This window comes from Euprymna scolopes, chromosome 8 (assembly GCF_053919585.1).
Source record: "Euprymna scolopes isolate OS-2025 chromosome 8, ASM5391958v1, whole genome shotgun sequence".
In the NCBI taxonomy this organism is placed as follows: domain Eukaryota; kingdom Metazoa; phylum Mollusca; class Cephalopoda; order Sepiida; family Sepiolidae; genus Euprymna; species Euprymna scolopes.
The window spans coordinates 94,315,573-94,335,699 of record NC_136489.1 but is presented as its reverse complement, the minus strand read 5'-3'; the positions used below and the strand labels follow the sequence as shown (position 1 = coordinate 94,335,699).

The window sequence follows — 20,127 nt, the reverse complement described above, 5'->3', positions numbered from 1 at the left end:
ATAGGCGTATCTTGGAGAAAAACCTTAAAGAAAGTGTGAAGTTGCTCAAATTGAAATTAGACTGGATCTTTCAACGTGATAATGATCCAAAACATACTGTGAAACTCACACAAAATTGGTTTAATTCAAATAAAGTGAATGTTTTAAAGTGGCCTAGTCAATCTCCCGATCTCAACCCTATAAAGAATTTATGGAGAGAATTGAAATTATGTGTCCATAGAAGAGAACCTTCAAATCTGTGAGAACTGGAGAGAATTTGTGTGGAAGAATGGAATAAAATAACACAAGACACATGTAAGAAGTTCGTAGGAGATTACTCAAAACGTCGGCATGCCGTAATCAACAATAATGGTTATGCTACAAAATACTAGATATCATTTTGTAAATGTGTTGTAAACTTTTGCGTTGCTAATTATTGAGTTTTCTTTTCGCGCTGTGTTAAATTTTTTTAATTATTTTTCCCACTGTTCCTATCTTAGTTTCAATACATTTTTTATGTTTATAAAAAGTTTACCATGTGGAAGCTAGAAATACAAAAACTGACAGTTTCAAATGGGTATTGTAAACTTTTGCGGGACACTGTATATATATATATATATATATATATATATATATATATATATATATATATATATATATATATAAGCTCCTTACATCAAGTGGCTTCATGCCTTGCCAGAAGAAATTTCCATAAAAAAATAAACAAATAAAATTTCAGTTCAAAGTTCTGTCCAGATTCCTGCGTTCATAAAAATTCTCAAATTTTACTAGAAGGGTCCAAGTGAGAAAAGATACACCTGCAGGTCAGAAGTTAAATAAATGAATATAATAACCAAAATGAGAATAGTAGTCTGAATAAACCAATAATACAAATCAATCCTCATCTAAAAAAAAAAAAATTTCCAAAACGAAATATAGTAATTGATATATTTACTGCTTTAGTTTCTCAGGTGATGCTAAAATAATAGACAACGTGGGTTTGTATTACTGTACACATAGATTCGAAAAAGTTGTCAAAAAACAAATATATAACAAATAAATGTTATCAAAGGCAAGATAAATTACTTTTCTGCCAAACTGGATATTTTTTTGTGTTTTTATTCAATGTAACATATTTATTCAGCTCGAAAAACATACAGTGTTTACCGATGTATTCGAAAATTCAAGATAGCGTTTCACACCCTCTTTAACACCGTAAGTATGGAAAAAGGTGTTATAAATAAAAAACTATACAAAATACTATTAAAAACCCGCCGAATATATGTCAACCTATGTCACGGTAACATATATTGAGTGAGTTTTTAACAGTATTTTATCCGGTTTTTTATTTATAACATCTTTTCCCACACTTACCGTGTTAAAGAGAGAATCAGACGCTATCTTGAATTTTCCAATACATCGGTAGACACTGTATGTTTTTCGAGCTGAATAAACATGTTACATTGAATAAAAACACGAAAAATATATCCAGTTTGGTAGAAAAGTAACTTATCTTGCTTTTGATAACATTTATTTGTTATGTATTTGTTTTTTGACAACTTTTTCGAATCTATGTGTACGGTAATACAAACCCGACAACGCAATATTCATTAGTATAAATAATATAATGTATTTGCCAGGGAAAAATTATTTTTGGATGAAATGAGAATTTGTGTCAAAATAAAATAGTCTTATTGTTACATTTGATATAAAATTGCTCATCTTTTTCTTTTTTTTAAGTAAATGAACAGAATAAAGGCTTGGTATTATATTTCTACATATTAAAAATAAAATGTTTTCTCTCTTCTTTTCACGATAGATTATATTTGGAATTTGTTAAGACCAAACAAGTTCCAAAGCATAAAAAGATTTTGGAATGATAATGATTTTTTATAATGTGTTTATAAAACTACCCCCCACCCCCGCTCCCTGATAGCTTTAAATAATTACATCTTGTTGAAAATGTATTTATAGGAACAAAAAATGTCCCCTTTTAATGGGCATTTTTATTTTTTTAACCATCGAACATGACTTTTTTTTTCATCTGATTTTGATATTTCGGGTACCGTAAGCATTATAAACTCTGGAGTGGGCAACAGTAGATAATGCTTCACACATATCAGCCAAAGAATTAATACGAGTCAAATTGCCATTACATTGCTTCTTACACACTTGAGCTGACTGATGTTAATTCTTTGGTGCTTGTTTACACTCATGATTTTTTAAACCAACACATTTCAGGTGAAAACATTACGTGTCAAGGTAAAATTAGTATAACTTTCAAAAATTTGGAAAAAAATGATCCAGTAGATGATGTGCTAAAAGTATTTTAAATAAAAAAAAAATAAAAAAAATCAACCACAATTACATTCTCAGATATTGTATTTAAAGATGGCAAACCCCTAATTTAAGTCAAGGGTTGTCTTATTTGTCATACTGAATTGGTCGCACAACTCTTCCACATGAAAACATGATAAAAATTTATAATTCATTAACTTTTATTTTTACTTGTAATTATTTTTCTAATGGATCATTATTTTGTAATTTTTAGAATTCATACTAATTTCGTCATAACATATGCAATAATGTTTTCACTTGAAATGCGTTGGTTTAAAAGACCACCAATGTAAACAAACACCAATTATTCAGATAAAGTTGCATGGTTAGCAGGCATGAGATATTAGTCTAAGATAGTTGCAGCATCCTAAACACCAAAACCAGATGAAGAAAGTGTTTGATGGTTGCAAATCATAATGCAATTTTCTCACAATATTCTGTTCTACAATTTTAGTTTGGTGCGCAGCTCTTCAAAAGTCCGATTGCTACTGATCATAAGTTGTTCAATTGATTCAATGATTGCTTTTTGGCATGTGGGTGTACTTTGGAACAAAAGGTGGTTCAAGGAAAGAAGGTCAACTCTGTGTGATGACTGAACTCCCTTTTCGATGGCAACATCTCCAGTTGTAGGAAGGCTTTGTGTAACCGGGAAGAAATGGAATGTATTTTACAAATTTTGATTTTTTTACTTTGGCGCTAATAAATGGAAGATCATAAGAACTGAAAATTTCAGCCCCTTCTTTCGAATGGTTTTCTGGAATGGATGATTTTTCAAAACTCTGCCAGGCAATAAATCCTCTTTCCTTTAATGTTCCTTTAAAAAGAAAAAGAATAAAAAGTACAATTTAAAATAGATACAACATTTAATTATAATTTGTTAAATTCGATTCTTCATTTGATGAGCTAATTTTAAAAAATGAAACCAGTTTTCAATCATAATCTCCTGAAAAAAAAAATACAAAAGAAAAAAATATATCTTGATGATACTCATGACAGAAAGAAAATATTGGACACCAAAAATCATAAATTCATTAAGGAGTTTTATTTTTATAAAGAAAATCATTTTTAATCAAATTTGAGTTTTTCCAATTTCCCTTCCCATATTAAGAATAGTGTTCTAAAATCTTACAAAAACTTGAATTATTTGGACTTATCTTCCTTGTCCTGCAAAATGACACCAAGAGATTGTTGATTGTCGTTTAGCCATAAAATTTTATTTTATTTATTTTAAATAAAACTACTTGATGAATTTATGTGATTTTTGGGATATGATATTTTCCTTCTGTCATGGGTATGTACACTATTTATTTTTATTTATTTTTGGTCGTTTTACTGGGGGGGAGGAAGGAGTTATAGACTTGCACTCAGCTTTCTTCTACCATATCAAAAGTTTTATCCCCTACAACCTATACTTTGAATAAATACAATTGTATTGATCGTCCATAAGTAATAAAAGGATTGCTCATCTGATTGCTTTCATTGATTCATCTATCATTTATGATCGAAAATAAAAGAAAAAGGTACAATTGAACAAAAAATATCAAAAATAAATAGCACAGAGCATTGTTATTATATTTATAATTTTTACTGAGTTTGATTTTCCATTTGAAAATTAACAGAGTTCAAGTCTTCAAACAGTTTTTTTTTTATTAATGAAGTAGTTGCATTCTTGTCCAGGTAGAGCTATATTACTGTGTGAAGAGCTTAGAGAAAATTAGATGAGAATCCTCTCACTTAAATTTTATAAAACACTAAGAAATATTAACTCAGTTTTTGTATGATACTAGCATTGCCCGACCATAAAATACGCTTAGTTTGCTGAATTCCGAAAAGGAAATTTTTCAGTGTCAGATGATCCTCGCTCTCTATCTAACAAAACTGATTTGATACAAACAGATCACTTACGATTCAGATGCCATAAATTAGTTACAAACAAGTGTTTCTTTTATGTACATATGAAATTCTGTTGATAGAAAATTATAATCCAAGGGAAATAACTCTGAAAATTCCAAGATGAAAATTATTTGATATGGAAACTCAACTCACCTGGCACGGTGTTATCCAGAAAACAAGCCAGGGCTCCACCCACAAAATTAGCATTTGCTAAAAGAGCATGAAGGATGCTATCCAATTCGACATAACCTGATTGTAAAGGAACAAAATACACAATATTTGAGAATTTGACAACTTTTCATGAAAACAAATAATTTTTCTTTTTTAAATAAGCAAGACCAATTATGTAAGCAGAAGAAACTTTTTTTTATTTTTTTTTAGGTTTTTCTTCCTTAATCATACCATGAATTTAATTTCATACTGATATTAAAGTATGAAATTAAATTCATCGATGTAACTGTTTAAAAACATATTTAATTTTTTTTAATTCAGTGCATTCCTTCAATGATTGAGAGTATGTCGGTTAGAACAGTGGAGGACAAGAAAAATCATAGGAGAAAGTGATAAGGATTGATTTGAGAAAAAATATAATAAATAAAGTCCTGACTAGAGATAGGTTGGTTTGGAAGTTAATTTCTAAAGCCTGTTCAATACCTTCCAGCATGTTAAAATCGATGCAAATATTTAATTCTAATCTGAATAGTAGTTTATATATATATATATATATATATATATATATATATATATATATATATATGAGAGAGAGAGAGAAAGAAATATAGAGTATATTTAAGCAGCATTTTTCATTTAACCAAATATTGTTAAAAATAACAGATTCTGCTAAATTATGTCTTGTTGATTTTTCTTAACATTTTTTTTTTTTTATTTTAATATTAGAAAAAGTGTAATTAAGCAGAGGCTTTCTGTTATATATATATATATATATATATATATATATATATATACACACACACACACCAGGTGTCAAATAAGTCTGTGTGCTCTTTAAAAAATTTATAAGGTTTTTTTGTTTACAATATAAATACTCTGTAAAAAATTTTATAGTTTTATGTATCTAATTTTAAGTAGAGAAAAGTAAACCCGTTCTATTTCCTGACAGATGGTTGAGAAGGAATAGACGATTTTATCAGTCTCTGCATTTGCCAGATTTGATTCCCTTAGATTTTTTTATGCTGGACATGTGAAAACAATTGTGTATGCAACTAAACCTAGTTCATATAACGATTTGAAAGCTAAAATAATGTGATTAATCAGAGTTGGCAAATGTTTTCCACGAACTGCAAAACCATATTACCCTTTGTGTTGCTAATGATGGAGGACATGTGGAAAATTGAATAAAATTTCAATAAAAATTTAAAGAAAATGTAGATTTCCTTTTTAATTCTTTTTACAGATGAGGTGCATGTGTAGATTATTGAACTTTCTTTTAAACCGACACATTTCAGGATAAAATATCACGTAATTACGTGTCATCCTGAAATTAATATAAATTTCCAAAATTACGAAAAATGATCCAGCAAAAAAAAATAATTATAATTAAAAATATAATTTATTGAATTATTGAGTTTTATCATGAAAAATTGTTCCAGTCTAAAAGGATTTTCTTTCCATAAAGTGAACTTTAAAATTTTTTTATTTGTGATAAAAATAAGCTGGAAAAAAAAATGTCAAAGTTTCCTGTATTCAGTTTTAAGTATAGTTATTGAATAATTCTTCGCAAAATTTGTAACAATTTTTTTTTTTAGATAAGTGAAAAATAATTTTTTTTTCAGAATCAATTTGATCCGTGACTTCCAAATGAGGAAAAAATAAATGGTGTTCTTTGGTTGGCTGAACTGATTTTTTAATGGGGATATGTAAAAACAATTGTGTATGCAAACAAAACTAGTTCATTAGAAAATTTAAGAACTAAAATAATGTGATTCCAGACATACTGTAAATCAGTTGGCAAATATTTTCTATAAACTGGAAAATCGTATTACACTTTGTATTGCTAATGATGAAAGACAAGTGAAAACTTGAATAAAATTTCAATAAAAACTTAAAAAATATAGACTTATTTATTTCTCATCCTTTTTACAGATTATTTTTATCGAAAATACAATTAAAGTTAAGTTTTTTTAAAGGGCACATGGATTTTATAATAAATATAAAGTGAGAATGTGTGTGTGTGTGAGGACACTTCTCCACTTATATACTCAACAAATTTTTGATCTACAAACTTAATTTGGTATATAGGATATTCAAACATGTAGAAAACTTAACCCATTTTCATCTGGAAAAACGTGCTGCTAAGAGCTCAAATTTGAAAAATTGATACAAGGGAGTCATCAGATTGTTTCCTGTTTGCTAAGTTTTTCACAAACACACATGAATAATTACTTATTTTAAGAATAAGTAGTTTGAAAACATCCTATAAAGATCATGTCATGCTGGTCTAATGGCTAGCATACGTGACTCACTGTCGTGAGGTTTTGTTTCGATCTCAGTTTGAGTATTTTTTCTTTTTTAATTACAAAAGGTGAACTGTTTAGAAAAAAAATTAGTACTCGCATGCACATGTCTCAATTTTTGTATTAATTATGCCAAGCGACCTACTACTATATATATAAATCAATGTTCCTTCCACAAAATAATAAATAGCTTTACAAGTTACTTGTTAAGGTTATGTCGTAAAAATACATTTTACATAAAATAATCAAAATACTTGGAAACATCGCTTCAGTCAGTCAGGTAGAAATTCTTTTTTCAGCATGATCAAGTTTTAAGAAATTAATTCTTCATATTTAAAGTGACTTAATTTTTCAGAATAAAAGAAATGAAAAACTTAAATGAATATTTGTAAAAAAAAAAAAGTAAAGACTAGACTTTTTAGTTTGTTAGAAACAGGAAAAAGTTATGGTCCATTGATTTAGAATGAGTGTTAAATTGATGGTTAAATGTAGTTAAATTTGTACTCCTATTTTTGCAATTAAACACTAATCCCTGTTAATCTCTAAGTGTGCATCAAATGGATACCATAATACTTAGTTCTCTGCATCCTATCATAACAAAGGTCCATACAAATTTTCAGCCAGATCAGCTCAATAGTTTCCAAGAAATAGTGGAACAGACAAATAGAATATATAATATAGATAATTCTTTAAAGTTAAATTATAATGATAAATTTTGTTCAACATATTTGGTTAGAACCCATGATGGTGTTAAAAAAAAAAAAAAACAAGAACATTCTGATTTGATAATTTTTGTTTTTCAAATAATTTGTAAAAAGAAAGAAAAAAAGTGTCCTCCAATTTTGTAAGTAAACTAAACTTAAAAAATTTATTTGAAAATATGCAATCAAATATCCAGAACATTTATTTTTATTGAAATCAATTATTTATTTTAGTGTATTCATCAGTTTATTTCCAAAAATTTCATAGACGGTTTCTTGAAAAATGATTTAATAATGTAAAAATTAAAAGGTGAGAGTTTATACAATGATTAGTCATAAAAAAATTTTTTTTTTCCTCTTTCAAAATATTATAATTTAATCACTAAATTATCATAACCGAATAAATCACCATTGGTTTAACATCAGTTTTACATGTTGGCATGCATCATGCTTTTAGAAATGGACTTTCAAACTAACCCAACTCTGGTCAGGTCTTTGTTTAACTCTCTTTTTGTTGCCCATGTTTATATCATGGAACTTTGTCCATGTTAAAATTTTTTCTGCACTATTTTTAGTAGATATTATACAAGTAAGGCTCCATTTTTTAATTTTTTTTTATTTGCTTTGAGTTTATATTTTTATTTATAATTTTTTCGATTAGGAATGGAAACATTTTGGTTATTTGTGTACTGTCTTGCGAGTCTAAGATTATATATTAAGGAAAGATTGTATTTTCATTTTCATCGCTTTCTATGCTTGAATTTGAATGGGGTCTTTTAATTTTTTTTTTGGAAGCTATATGAAATAATGCCTTTCATTATCCTTGTTCCCCACCCTCCTCAGAGCCCTATATTGGGAGATGGTTGGGGGGGGCACCATTCACCCAAGCATCTCAGGGATATAAGGATGATATACTCAAACAGTGAGTGTAGTTGCTTGTGATGATTTCCTTATTTCCTTGGCCCCAGCAAGGTATAATAAAGGGGTTTGTTGTCAGTAGCATCTGGTTTCACTATCTGATTGGCTCTGGCCATTGCTTTCTAATATCAATGTTTTTTTTTTGTTTTTGTTTCTTTTTGTATATGTGTTCGTGTGTAATGTATTTGTATTTCCCTTTTTGTGAGGGTTTACTGTTATTAAGGCTTGTTATGATTAGCCGATTAATCAGGTTGGGTCTCTCTGACTGCCCGATTACGGGTCGCCAACTATGGCCAACAGGTGGCCCCATTGAGGGGCTTTTACCCGCTGCAGGAGGGGGGGGGGCAGTAAATGTATTCTGGGGCCTCACCCACAGAGCTTTTAAATGTGTAAAGTTTTTATGTTTCAAGTTCTTCAAACATTTTTTTCTGATGTTTGTTTTAGTCATTTTGTTTCATAGTACATCAGTCCCTTTGGATTATTCATGTTGCATCCAGTCATTTTGTAGAAGGTTTTTATTCTCCAAGCTTTTTGTATCTTCAATCGCTATTTTGCAGTGTTTGGTTTGGTAGTTTTATAGTGGATGTTGTCGTTTTTTGTTACCTGCTCTCCAGAACATGAATGAGTTTTGCAATGAGAGAGGCAAAAGGGTTACAGTATTAATGTTTGGTACATTTTAAGTTAGGAAACCAGTCAGGAAGTGGGGGAGGTAGAAAGAGAAAGAAAGAATGGAAAAAAGGAAAAGGGGAGGTTATTTTTGTAGAACATAAGTTTTGCAAAACGAAGTAGAAAAATAAAAGGTGTCAATGTTAGGGGCATTTCGTCTCAGGAAACCAATATCTCCAGACAGCCTGATCTAGTAGCACCAGTTGAAATGGTATAAGTGCATAATTGACTACAATAGATTTGAACATGAAAGAGCTAATTTGATTGGTCTAATGCATACAAATACAGCCAATTACAGACACTTTAGTTTCAAAATTAAAGAGAAAAAAAAAGATTGGTTGGTTGTTGGGTTTTTATAGTATGTCAATCTGTAACAATAAAGGTGGAAAACAAAAACTTAACAACTTCAAAATACAGTGACCCCCAAAAAAAACAGGACATTCAATTGTTTTTCTGGGCATTTTACAGTCAATGGAGAAAAAAAGGCCAAAGACCCTAGTGTTTTGATGTGATGTTTTGAATATAATAAACTAGTTATGACCAAAGTTTCATTTCATTCAGACAAAACACTAAGAAATGGGGCCTAATTAGAGTTGGGGCCCGTTTTTTTGGGCCACCCTGTATACGACCGTTTTTCAAAGAGACAAACTTGTGTTCATTATGGCAGATTTTATATTTATACACTCGTAAATTTTTGCCTATTTTTATTATTTTATTATAATTAATTTTTTAATTTATAATTTAGGCAAATGTCTATATTTTCTTCAATTACTGTTGTCCACATTTCACCATTATGATGGAAAATATTGTCCTTATGCTATTCAGAGACGGACGAATTTCAGTAGAATTGGTACAGAGTTAAAAAGAAAGAAAAAACAGTTCTCCAGTTTTTCTCTCTCCACATTGATACTGTTTACTCTCTACCTTAGATACCTCATTATTTTGTTCCTAATGTACTTATCGCTAGATATCACATTTCTAATCTGTTACCTAGCACCACCTCTCCCCTTCTGATGAGAAGTATTAGGCATCGAAATCTAGGTATAAAGAGCATATACATCCTGTACCCCTAATGATGTAAGCTCTCTATTGAATGAATGATTAAATTTATATATATATATATATATATATATATATATATATATATATATATACATCTTGTTGTCTTATGTTTTTTCCTTCTGTATATATATAATTAATGATAAGAATAATAGGATATAGTCAGCTAATATATTTCCTAACTTCTGGTGTAGTGTTACCAGAAGCAGTGACAAAGCAAATCAGTTCCTTCACTTTTATTGTTCTTCAGAATTTCTATGTTGAAACTATTTATTGAAATAAGATGTAAGAAAAGGACATTAATTAAAATTTTTAAATGTGTATTCAATAATTCTAAAAAAAAAAAAAAAAAAAAAGTTCAAAAAGGTTTTTCACTAATTCTTAAAAAAAAATCTAATTTCAATAATTCTGAATGAAAATTTTTAAAGGTGTTTTCATAATGTTTTTTAAATTATTTGATTAAATTTATTAAAAAAGTTTTTTTTAATAATTAAAAAAAAAAACTAATTTCAATAATTCTTAATTAAGATAAGACCAAAAAAATATTTCAAATATAATGAATATATGAAAAAAAAAGAATACATGCATAGGGGAGAAATAGGTGTGAGAAAAAAAATGGAGGAACTGATTTGCCTTGTAACCACTTCCAGTAGCAAACACACCAGAAGTTTGAAAGTACATTAGCTGACTATTACTGAATAATAAATATATAAGAGTTAAAAAAACAAAACAAAATGCATTGCTATTCTTGATTTCATGCGCTCAAGAATGGATGGATCTTGTATAAAATATTCTTTAAAATAGATTAAAATGGGTGAGAGGAGTTATTGAACATTTCTTACCAGTATTAAAAGTTTCTTTAGTTTTATTGATGTGGTAAGGTATCATGAGTCCAAAGATGAGTGAAATTCCGATGATAGCAAGATTACGAGTGGAATTCATATCGATGTACATCATATTGGAAAGGACAACTCCAATGAAAATTCCGAAGCTAATAATTTGGACTCCACCCAACACGGGATGAGGGATAATCACAAATATCGCACCTAATTTGCCCAAAATACCAAAGACAATAAATATTACTCCCACCATTTGGAAAACACGACGACTGCCAACCTAATAAAATAAAAAAAAAGATAAAACAATACAATTATTAAAATAAAAATTAAAAAATACAAATAAAACATTCAAATTTTAATGTTGATACAAGAAAAGTAACAAAACGAAATCTTTTGAGTCAGAATTTAATTTTCATAAAAAATTTATGTAATTTAATTTTCTCATTTAGGAATTTGAACAAAATCCTATTTCAAAATGTAGAACGACACAATACAGATGATTTTTAACACTTTTTTTTACCAAAAATTTGAATCCATTTTTATATGAATGATGATCAACAATTGTTTCACACTCCCATATTTTATTGTCATCAAAATCGGTGAAATTGCCCATTTTTCAATCAAATTGATTAATTACCCACTCTAACTGTGGACCCACTGCAGTGCATAAAAAGGAAGCTTCATAGTGACTTAGTCTACAATACATTGCAGTTTACATTGCACTGTAGAGAAACTACTGTTGATTTTATAAAATCATTTTTATATATGTAATTGGTTGAATTGAAGTTTAAAATGCAAAAGTCAAGTATCATGGTTCAATTGTGCTTTAAACGGAAACATTCATTTTGAATGCGCCCTTGTCATATCAAAGAACCTACTGTTGATTTTATATACTGGGCCTTTCTGCCTGTGCAGTAATAAAACTTCTCAAATGCACTTGTGATGTCAGGCTGTATAAGCTGTTAACTTTAGTCGAAATTACCTGTTCCTTCTTTCATCGGATTATTTTGATTATCAATACTTATTGAAGACATTCTGATAAAAGAAAAAAAAACTATCTAAGAACACTGCTAGGCACATAAAGTACATTTGTGTGCAATTTCAAAATCAGTCCAGCTCTCAATGTGTCTATATGGAACGAACTCGCACACAAAGTTCCTTTTATATAATAGATAGATAGATGAAGTCTGTTATAACTGTTGTGGTATAAAATAAAATATGCATCAAGTGCGCTTGAAAGCCAAATCACAATGTAATATTAGGAAAATAAACAAATATTTTACTTAGTTGAAATTTATAACAAATATATTTTGGACTAAACGCCATCCTCAGTATGTTTTCTTTTTTTTTTTTGTTCTTTCTTGCTATTTTGTAAAATTGGAGAAAGAAAAGTCTGTTTGTAAAGAGCTTTGCTTTGTATCTCAGCAATTGTATTTTGAAATGTTGAAACTGTACGTAGGCAACATGAAAATAATGTGTGTGAATTCCATATAGAAACGTTGATTTGGTACTCCTGCAGTATTTTACCCACCGATTTCACGATCTTAGCCGAGCGTTGACGAACGCTTTCGGCGTTAACGCCGACGAAAGCCGAGAATTCGGAGCTACGGTGCAAGAACGCTAAAAGTATGTGAATAGCAACAACATTATGAGGAAAAGATATTACACACACACAACAAAATGGATAAAATTATTCACAAAAAATTTGGATAAAATAAATCACAAACACTTACCGTAAGTTTTTTTAAAGTAAAATAAATTTATTTTGTTGAATATTTTTTTTTTTTGGTTCATTTTGTTTTCCGATAGCTTTTTTTTTTGGGGGGGGGGGGGGGTAAGCAACAGTAATAAACACTTCAATGTTTTTTTTTGTTTGTTTTTAACAAAACATTATTAAACAGTAACAACAATGTTTTTTTTTTTGTTTTTTTTCAGTAATGTTTGTAGGGGGGGGGACAACAATTACTGTTTATCTTTAGTTCCGACTGGAAGATTTTCTACTGACTGTAGAGGCAAAGTAGGGAGCAAAGGGTTTTCAGAGGATGTGGAAAGAAGCTCCTTCCCAACCGGGTAGCCTTCCGCGATTTGATTTATTTTGATTTTATTTTTACTTTGAACAATAAAATAACTGAAATGAAACGCTATGTGTGTAATTTCAAAGAAAATTATTCGTCTGCGGCACGTTCGTTTGAAGCGCCCTGATTGGCTGATAGAGTATCGTACCGCTCACCATGTTCCGGCGTTTTCCGACGGATGTCGATCAACGCTCGGCTAAGATCATGAAATCGGTGGGTAAAATACTGCAGGAGTACCGTTGATTTAATTTAAATAAAATAAAATACACATCAAGTGCGCTTGAAAGTCAAATAACAATGTAATGTGAGGAAAATAAACAAATATTTTACTTGTTTGAAATTTATAACATGAATATATTTCGGAGCTATACTCCATCCTCAGCATGTTGTTTTCTTTCTTTTTTTCTTTTCTTCTTTCTTGCCATCTTGTAAAGTTGGAGAAAAAAAAAACTGTTTGTAAAGAGCCTTGATGTTATTCTCGTGTTGCCTTCGCACTGTTCCAACATTTCAAAATACAACCGCTGAGATACAACGCGCAGCTCTTTACAAACAGACTTTTCTTTCTCCAACTTTACAACATGGCAAGAAAGAAAACATACTGAGGATGGAGTTTAACTCTGAAATATGTTTGTTATAAATTTCAAACAAGTAAAATATTTGTTTATTTTCATAATATTACGTTGTTATTTGGCTTTTAAGCACACTTGATGCATATTTAATTTTATTCAAATTAAATCAACGTTTCTATATGGAACTTACACCCTTGACATTATTGTGATATCATCTTTTGCTAGATGAACAGTTGACTCTTCCACTAATTATATAATAATACTTAGACTGTAATTCACTCAGTGAATGAAGTAGCAGAAGCTATACTGTAATATATAATCTTATTCTTTTGTTTATTCATTATGCTTCTTTTAGGACATAAAATTAACTTTTTCTTAAATCTTTTTCATCATATTAATTTTTTTTCTTTACTTTAAAGGAAAAAATAATATTTCTAAAAAGAAACTAAATTTTGCCTTCTTCATCAAAACTTAGACATTGTGGGATGATGTCATAATTCACCTGATGAGAAATTATAATGTTGATGCAATTAATAAAAGTAACTTTTGAGTCAAAATTATAGTTTCATAATAAATTCATGTCCTTTAGTTTTCTTAGAAAAGAAGACTAAAGAATCCTGTTTGAGAATTAAAATTTTGCTTTCTCCATCAAAATTTAGACATTGCGGAATAATGTCGTAATGACGACCAAGTCTTGCTGAAGAAAGCAAAATTTGTCTAATTCTTTTTACAAATAAATATTATTTACCCTTTAAAAAGTAAAATTAAAAAGGATTATGAATAAATTTGTTCTTTTTATCCTTGGTGTTTATGTTACATTATGTTTACCTAACGATTCATGTGTCAGTCCCTAGCTATCTATGCATGCCACAATCCCTACCTACCCACTCACATGTTAACCTCCTTACCTACCTGTGTGTCACACTCTCTCCCAACTTACCTATGTAGGTCACACTCCCTACCTAACCACATGTGTATCACACTCTGTATTCATAATACAATTAAAGTTATAATTGAACTGTTCCACATTTTTATAACATCAACAATTTTAGAACATTACAAAATACTAATGCCATTAAAAGAAAAATATTTCTGCAAAATGTTATGACAAGATTTTCTAGGCAATTTAATATCCTTGAGAAATTAGATGTGCTACATAAATAAGAGGCAAACATTTTATTTTTCAAATAACTCGATGGGAAAGTCACAGAAAATGTGATTTGAAAATAAAAACATTAAGATAACTTTTGTAAAATGTATTTGAATTGATTTACATATAATAAATAGGAACAACCTAGATATGGCCATTAAATCAACATTTATTACTTATTGTTTATATTGTATATTATTATAAAATTGTGATTTGCATTTATTTATTTGACCTCTTTGGATTCTCGTATTTATTTAATTAATAATACCATTATTATTGTTAATTTATATAATATATACAAATATATAGTGTGAATATACAATAAGAATATAAAGAAACCAAGCATTTCCTTTTAATTTAGACAGTTTATCATTAAAATGTCCCACACTTGTGGTATTTTTAACTTGCTTAATTTGTTCAAACAAAAATCTATTTCTCTACTAGAAATAAAATTTATGCAATAGATTTAATTTTGAAATTTTCGGTAAAAAGAGACATTAAAAAATATATACTAAATTGCTGATATTTTTTATTTTAAATTAAAAATAAACAAAAAATCTAGTTCAAGCAAAAAACTATTACTTACTTTAATTGTCATGTCGTAAATAGTAATATATCCAAAAATTACAAAAATTCATTGAGTAGAACAAGTGCTATCGTGTTTTTAGTAAAAAAAAAGTCTATTGCTATAGGGTACAAAAGTCTAACGCCATTACAATGTAATCCAAAATATGCACTCCAAGTTATGTCTTCTGTGTGTAAACTTTTCACCATCTACTTTAAAACAACTATGGTAAATGCAATTTTCCATAAAAATTACTTTTAACTATAAATAACTTTCTACTCAATGAACTTTTGGATATATTACTATTTTCGACATGACAATTAAGTAATGATATTGTTTTTGTTCAAAACGACATATTTAAAGAAATCGATTCGTCACCTCTGTCTCAATAAGCACCAATCTTTTTTTTCTGAATAAATCAATCCATACAAATGAAACATATAACAACTTTCTAATTGAGTGCATACTAAGCGATAACTTTATATTTCTCAATTACAAAAACACACACACACACTAAATAAATAAAAAGATCAAGTTCAACCTTTGTGATTCCAATAGCTCCTATATTTCCACCATATGTACTGGTAGCGTGGCCAGCTCCCATTGACCCGGCCACTAAACTGGAGAATCCTTCTACCATGATACCTCGGTTCATGGAATGCTCGGGTGGAGGGGGTAGACTGCAGACGCGGGCACAGGCATAATAATCTCCAATAGAATCGATGATTGATGTAAAAGTTGCAATCATGAAACTAATGAAGGCTGACATTGAGAAGCTAGGAGGACCAAACTGGCCTGGAAAAAAAAAAAAGAAAAAGTTTTTTTGTTTTTTTTATTCATCTTACAAAAAACATAGATTTTATCCTAGAAGATTGGGTGCTTGCTTAGATTTGCACTTATTTAGGAAAATAAAAATTTTAAAGAAAAAAAAACCCTTTACAATGTAACTGCTTGTCATGGCATGAAGATATATTCCAAAATCACAAAAATTGATTAAGTAAGATTGTTTTTTTATTAAAGAAAATAGAATTTCATGATTTTTAGCAATTAAAAGATTTTCATTATTTTGAAGACAAACAAAATCTCTGTAGTCAAATTAAATTGTCACCCTTGAATTTTGGCAAATTTTAAAACACAAAACCCAGCATTTTCTACCCATTCATCTGATCGTAAAAAATTAATTTTCTTCAATAAAAAAAAATACTTTATCAAATTATGTGATTTTTGGCATATGCCATGATGGTAAGTACATCATAAAGATTTTTCTGCATCTTCTTTCCTTAAAATTTTCAATATAATATATCCTAAGCACTGCATATTAATATTGTTAAAGTGTAATAATCTGTGTGAATTATTACACTAAACTTTTTTGTTATCACCTGCTCTATAAGAATAAGTGCTTTATGCCAAATTGATGGTTGAGTAGAGTTCAATTTGTGCTCATTTTTATATTAAATACTAATTCCTAATAATCTTTAATTGTGCATTGAACAGATACCATAACACTTAATTTGCTGCACCTTATCATAACAAAGTTCCATACAAAATTTCAGCTGGATTCATCCAGTAGTTTACAAGAAAACTTCTAGAGTAAATGTAGTATCGTTTTGCACCTTATTCATTACAAAGGTCCATACAAAATTTCAGGCAAATTGGCTCAGTAGTTTCAGAGAAAAAGTGGAATGTACAGACAAAGAGAAATCTCTCTATATATAAAGTAGTAATGTGTGTGTGTGTACAACTCTCTTACAGCCCACACCGCTGGACTGATCATGACCAAGCCTGGCATGATGATGGTCCCCCACCTAGGGATGGTTTGCTAGTTAACCCTTAACAGGGATCTGTCTTGCCAGACACAAGAGCATATCCAGACACTGGCAGGGGTTATGTGTTGTAGTGACAGGAGATATGTCTTCTGAGGTTTCTGTGAGAGATCTCAGTCTTTGGATAAAACTCTCAGCTGCATGTTTTTATTTTTATGGAAATTGCTCCAGACAAGGCATGAAGTAATTTGATGTAAGGAGTAAAAAAAATAAATAAAAAATCAATTCAAGATAAAAAAAAAAAAAAACCCTACCCAACAGTAAGTGTTAGATGGAATAAATTCCAACCCAGAAAACAGCAATTATTCCCCCTTTGTCAAAAATATCACAGACTGTGATGACTAAAGGACAAAAAAATGGGAAGCAAGAGTTACGAAGTTGTTGAAAGTGAACCCTAGGTCTACTTTGTACTCTTGTAAAATTTTAGATAAATGCATATTTTTTTCTATTTGTTACACTTATAAGTTATGAAAAATATTTTATTTTGCCTTTCAATGATGTCTTGTTCTTTAAATCTCTTACCTGGATAAGGGAAAAAAATCCATGAAGACGAATGGATGACGTAAGATCGTGTGTCGGTTCGAGCATAATATTGAACACTTTTTGGATCATCTGAGAGAACATTTGAATAAGTGAGAATGCCACTGAGTATCCAGCCCAAAATAATGGCAAACAAAATCTGAAAATTGAGAAAAAAAAAAAAAAAAATGGATGAAACTTCAATTGCTTTCTTTCTTATGCGTCAAAATAGAAAACAAGTCAAAAATTCCATGCAACTATACTATAATAGTGAAATTCGAAATTTTGAATATAAAATTTCAAGGCACATTAATAGTCTCTACTTAATAGTCATGTTAGAGGAATGAATATGTCAAAAATATACACAGACAATAAGGTAGAAAAAGTTTGTAACAAAAATAAAGGTACTTGTACAGTTTAATCAAGACATTAAAAAATGAAAATATTGAAAAAAAAAGTTTAAATTGTATGTATCTGTTATGGAATGAAGTTCTCTGAAAAAAAATTCACTTAATTTATTTCATCAAGTAGTTTTTTTTTTTTTTTTTTTTTTTTTTACAGAAAAAAAAAACAATTTGTTGTGATACCGAGCAAAAGGTTAGACTTTTAGGAAGAAAAGCTAGTATTAAAGATGGGGAGTGAGTGTCAGCGGTTTAAATCAAGTTATCTCCCTGTGGCATGTTAAAAACATTCCATAATGGCTGACTTCAATGCGCTCTCATAAAAACGTGTTTTTCCGCTGTAAAAAAAACAAAACTACTTGATCAAATTAAGTGAAATTTTTTTTCGGAAATCTTCAGTTCAAAACCGATATGTACAATATAACCTTTTTTTGATATTTTCATTTTTTAATGTTTTGATTAAACTGTACAAGTGCCGAAAATAATTTTTGGATGAAAATTAGCGAAAATAAATTTTGTTAAAAAACACTAGCGAGTTCCAAGGGGAGGTAAATAGTGTGCAACTATTGCTAATTTTTTTTTTAATAAATATGGCAAGCATTTTTTACAATAAAGATTTTTTTTTTTGAATAATGCGGTAATATTTAAGTATTTCTGATGTGCCAATTAAGTAGATATCATTGCGTTTAGTTGAAACTAGCAGTTCAGCCCGGCTTTGCTTGAGCCATACGTACTGTTCATAACTTTATGTGCATATGTATATATTAAAAAGTGTGCATATGTGCCGTAATGCCTTACTATATAATAGGTTTCCTTAACTATCATAGAGAAAAGTTGGTAGAGACACAAGAGGTCAAATTTTTTAAAACTTTGACCCCAATTTTTACCCCTTAACATTTATTGTTTTGGGCTCAAATCAAATTAAAATGTTTGACCTATGTTCAAGTAACCTACATCTAAAATTTCAAGTGTTTAGACCCAAAATTGGCAGGGGAGTTTGGTAGAGTCTGCAAAAGTCAACTCTTTCAACCATGACCTCTTGGCAGCGAAACATTCACCCAAAAATTGATTAAAAAGCTTGCTGCATGTCTGAATACCCTTTATGTATAATTTCAAATGTTTAGACCCAAAATTGGTTTAATAGTTTGCTAGAGACTGCAAATGTAAAATCGTTTGAACTTTGACCCTTTGCCAGACAACTTTTCGGCCAAAAAATGATTAAAAAGCTTGCCCTATGTCTGAATACACTTTATGTAAAATTTCAAATATTTAGACCAAAAATTAGCTGAGTAATTTGGTAGAGACCGCAGAGGTCAATTTTTAAAAACTTTAACCCCAATTTTGACCCCTTAGCATTTATTGTTTTGGGCTCAAATAAAATTATAAAGTTTGATCCATGTCCAAAGAACCTATATCTAAAATTTCAAGTTAGACCCAAAATTGGTAGACTTCTGAAAGGTCAAATCATTGAACTTTGCCCCCTTAACAACCAAATTTCTGTCCGAAAACTGATCAAAAAGATTTTCCCAAATCTCAATGGCCCTTATGTCAAATCTCGAGTCTGTAGACCGAAAATTGACAGAGTTATTGTGTAGGGAAATGTACACAGACAGACAAACAGACATTTCAACTTTTATAGATGTATGGATTGACACAAAAGTCAACCTTTTTTCAAATAGATTTTTTTCGTTTTCCAAGTTTCACTGTTATAGTGTAATTGCACCGAAAATTATTATAAAACTTTTAACAAAAATGCTCCTCCTTCCCTCAAATTACTTGTATATACTTTTATGTGGTCAATCATACTACAGATTAGGCTGTCTGAAGATACTGGCTTCCTTAACTAACCAAAAATTGATGTTATTGTTTTTTTTCTTCTTTTCCTTCACAAAACTCAATCATGTTCTGCAAAATCAAAAACAATTTTCATCTATAAAACAACCAAATCAAGCATTATGAATAAATATTTGAAGATATAAAGAACTTGAAGCATAAAAACTTCTTCCAACATTCGGCGTTAAATAACCTGAAAATGGTTGATATGCAGTAAAACAAAACAACCAAATCAATTGTACCAAAGAAACCAAAGGCTTGGGTCATTGTGTCATTTTACTAAATATTAAATTTTGAATACTAATTCTGAAACTAGCAGCGATTCA

The 20,127-nt window shown here is 29.5% G+C and overlaps 1 protein-coding gene and 1 long non-coding RNA gene across 7 annotated transcripts in view; one reads left to right on the top strand and one right to left on the bottom strand.

Moving 5' to 3' along the window:
* LOC145283646 (uncharacterized) overlaps positions 1-20,127 on the top strand; it is a 173,089-nt gene that overhangs the window by 55,754 nt on the left and 97,208 nt on the right. The gene's annotated exons all lie outside the window — the stretch shown is intronic.
* LOC145283640 (solute carrier family 23 member 1-like) overlaps positions 1,703-20,127 on the bottom strand; it is a 428,662-nt gene continuing 410,237 nt past the window's right edge. For all 6 annotated transcript variants that reach the window (XM_080132600.1, XM_080132602.1, XM_080132601.1 and 3 more), the window contains 5 exons: positions 17,571-17,727; positions 15,767-16,020; positions 10,870-11,143; positions 4,363-4,458; positions 1,703-3,130 (listed from right to left, as the gene is read on the bottom strand). In XM_080132600.1, the coding sequence (XP_079988726.1) occupies positions 2,892-3,130; positions 4,363-4,458; positions 10,870-11,143; positions 15,767-16,020; positions 17,571-17,727 (1,020 nt within the window). In that variant the 3' untranslated portion in view covers positions 1,703-2,891. The remainder of the gene's footprint in view (positions 3,131-4,362; positions 4,459-10,869; positions 11,144-15,766; positions 16,021-17,570; positions 17,728-20,127) is intronic.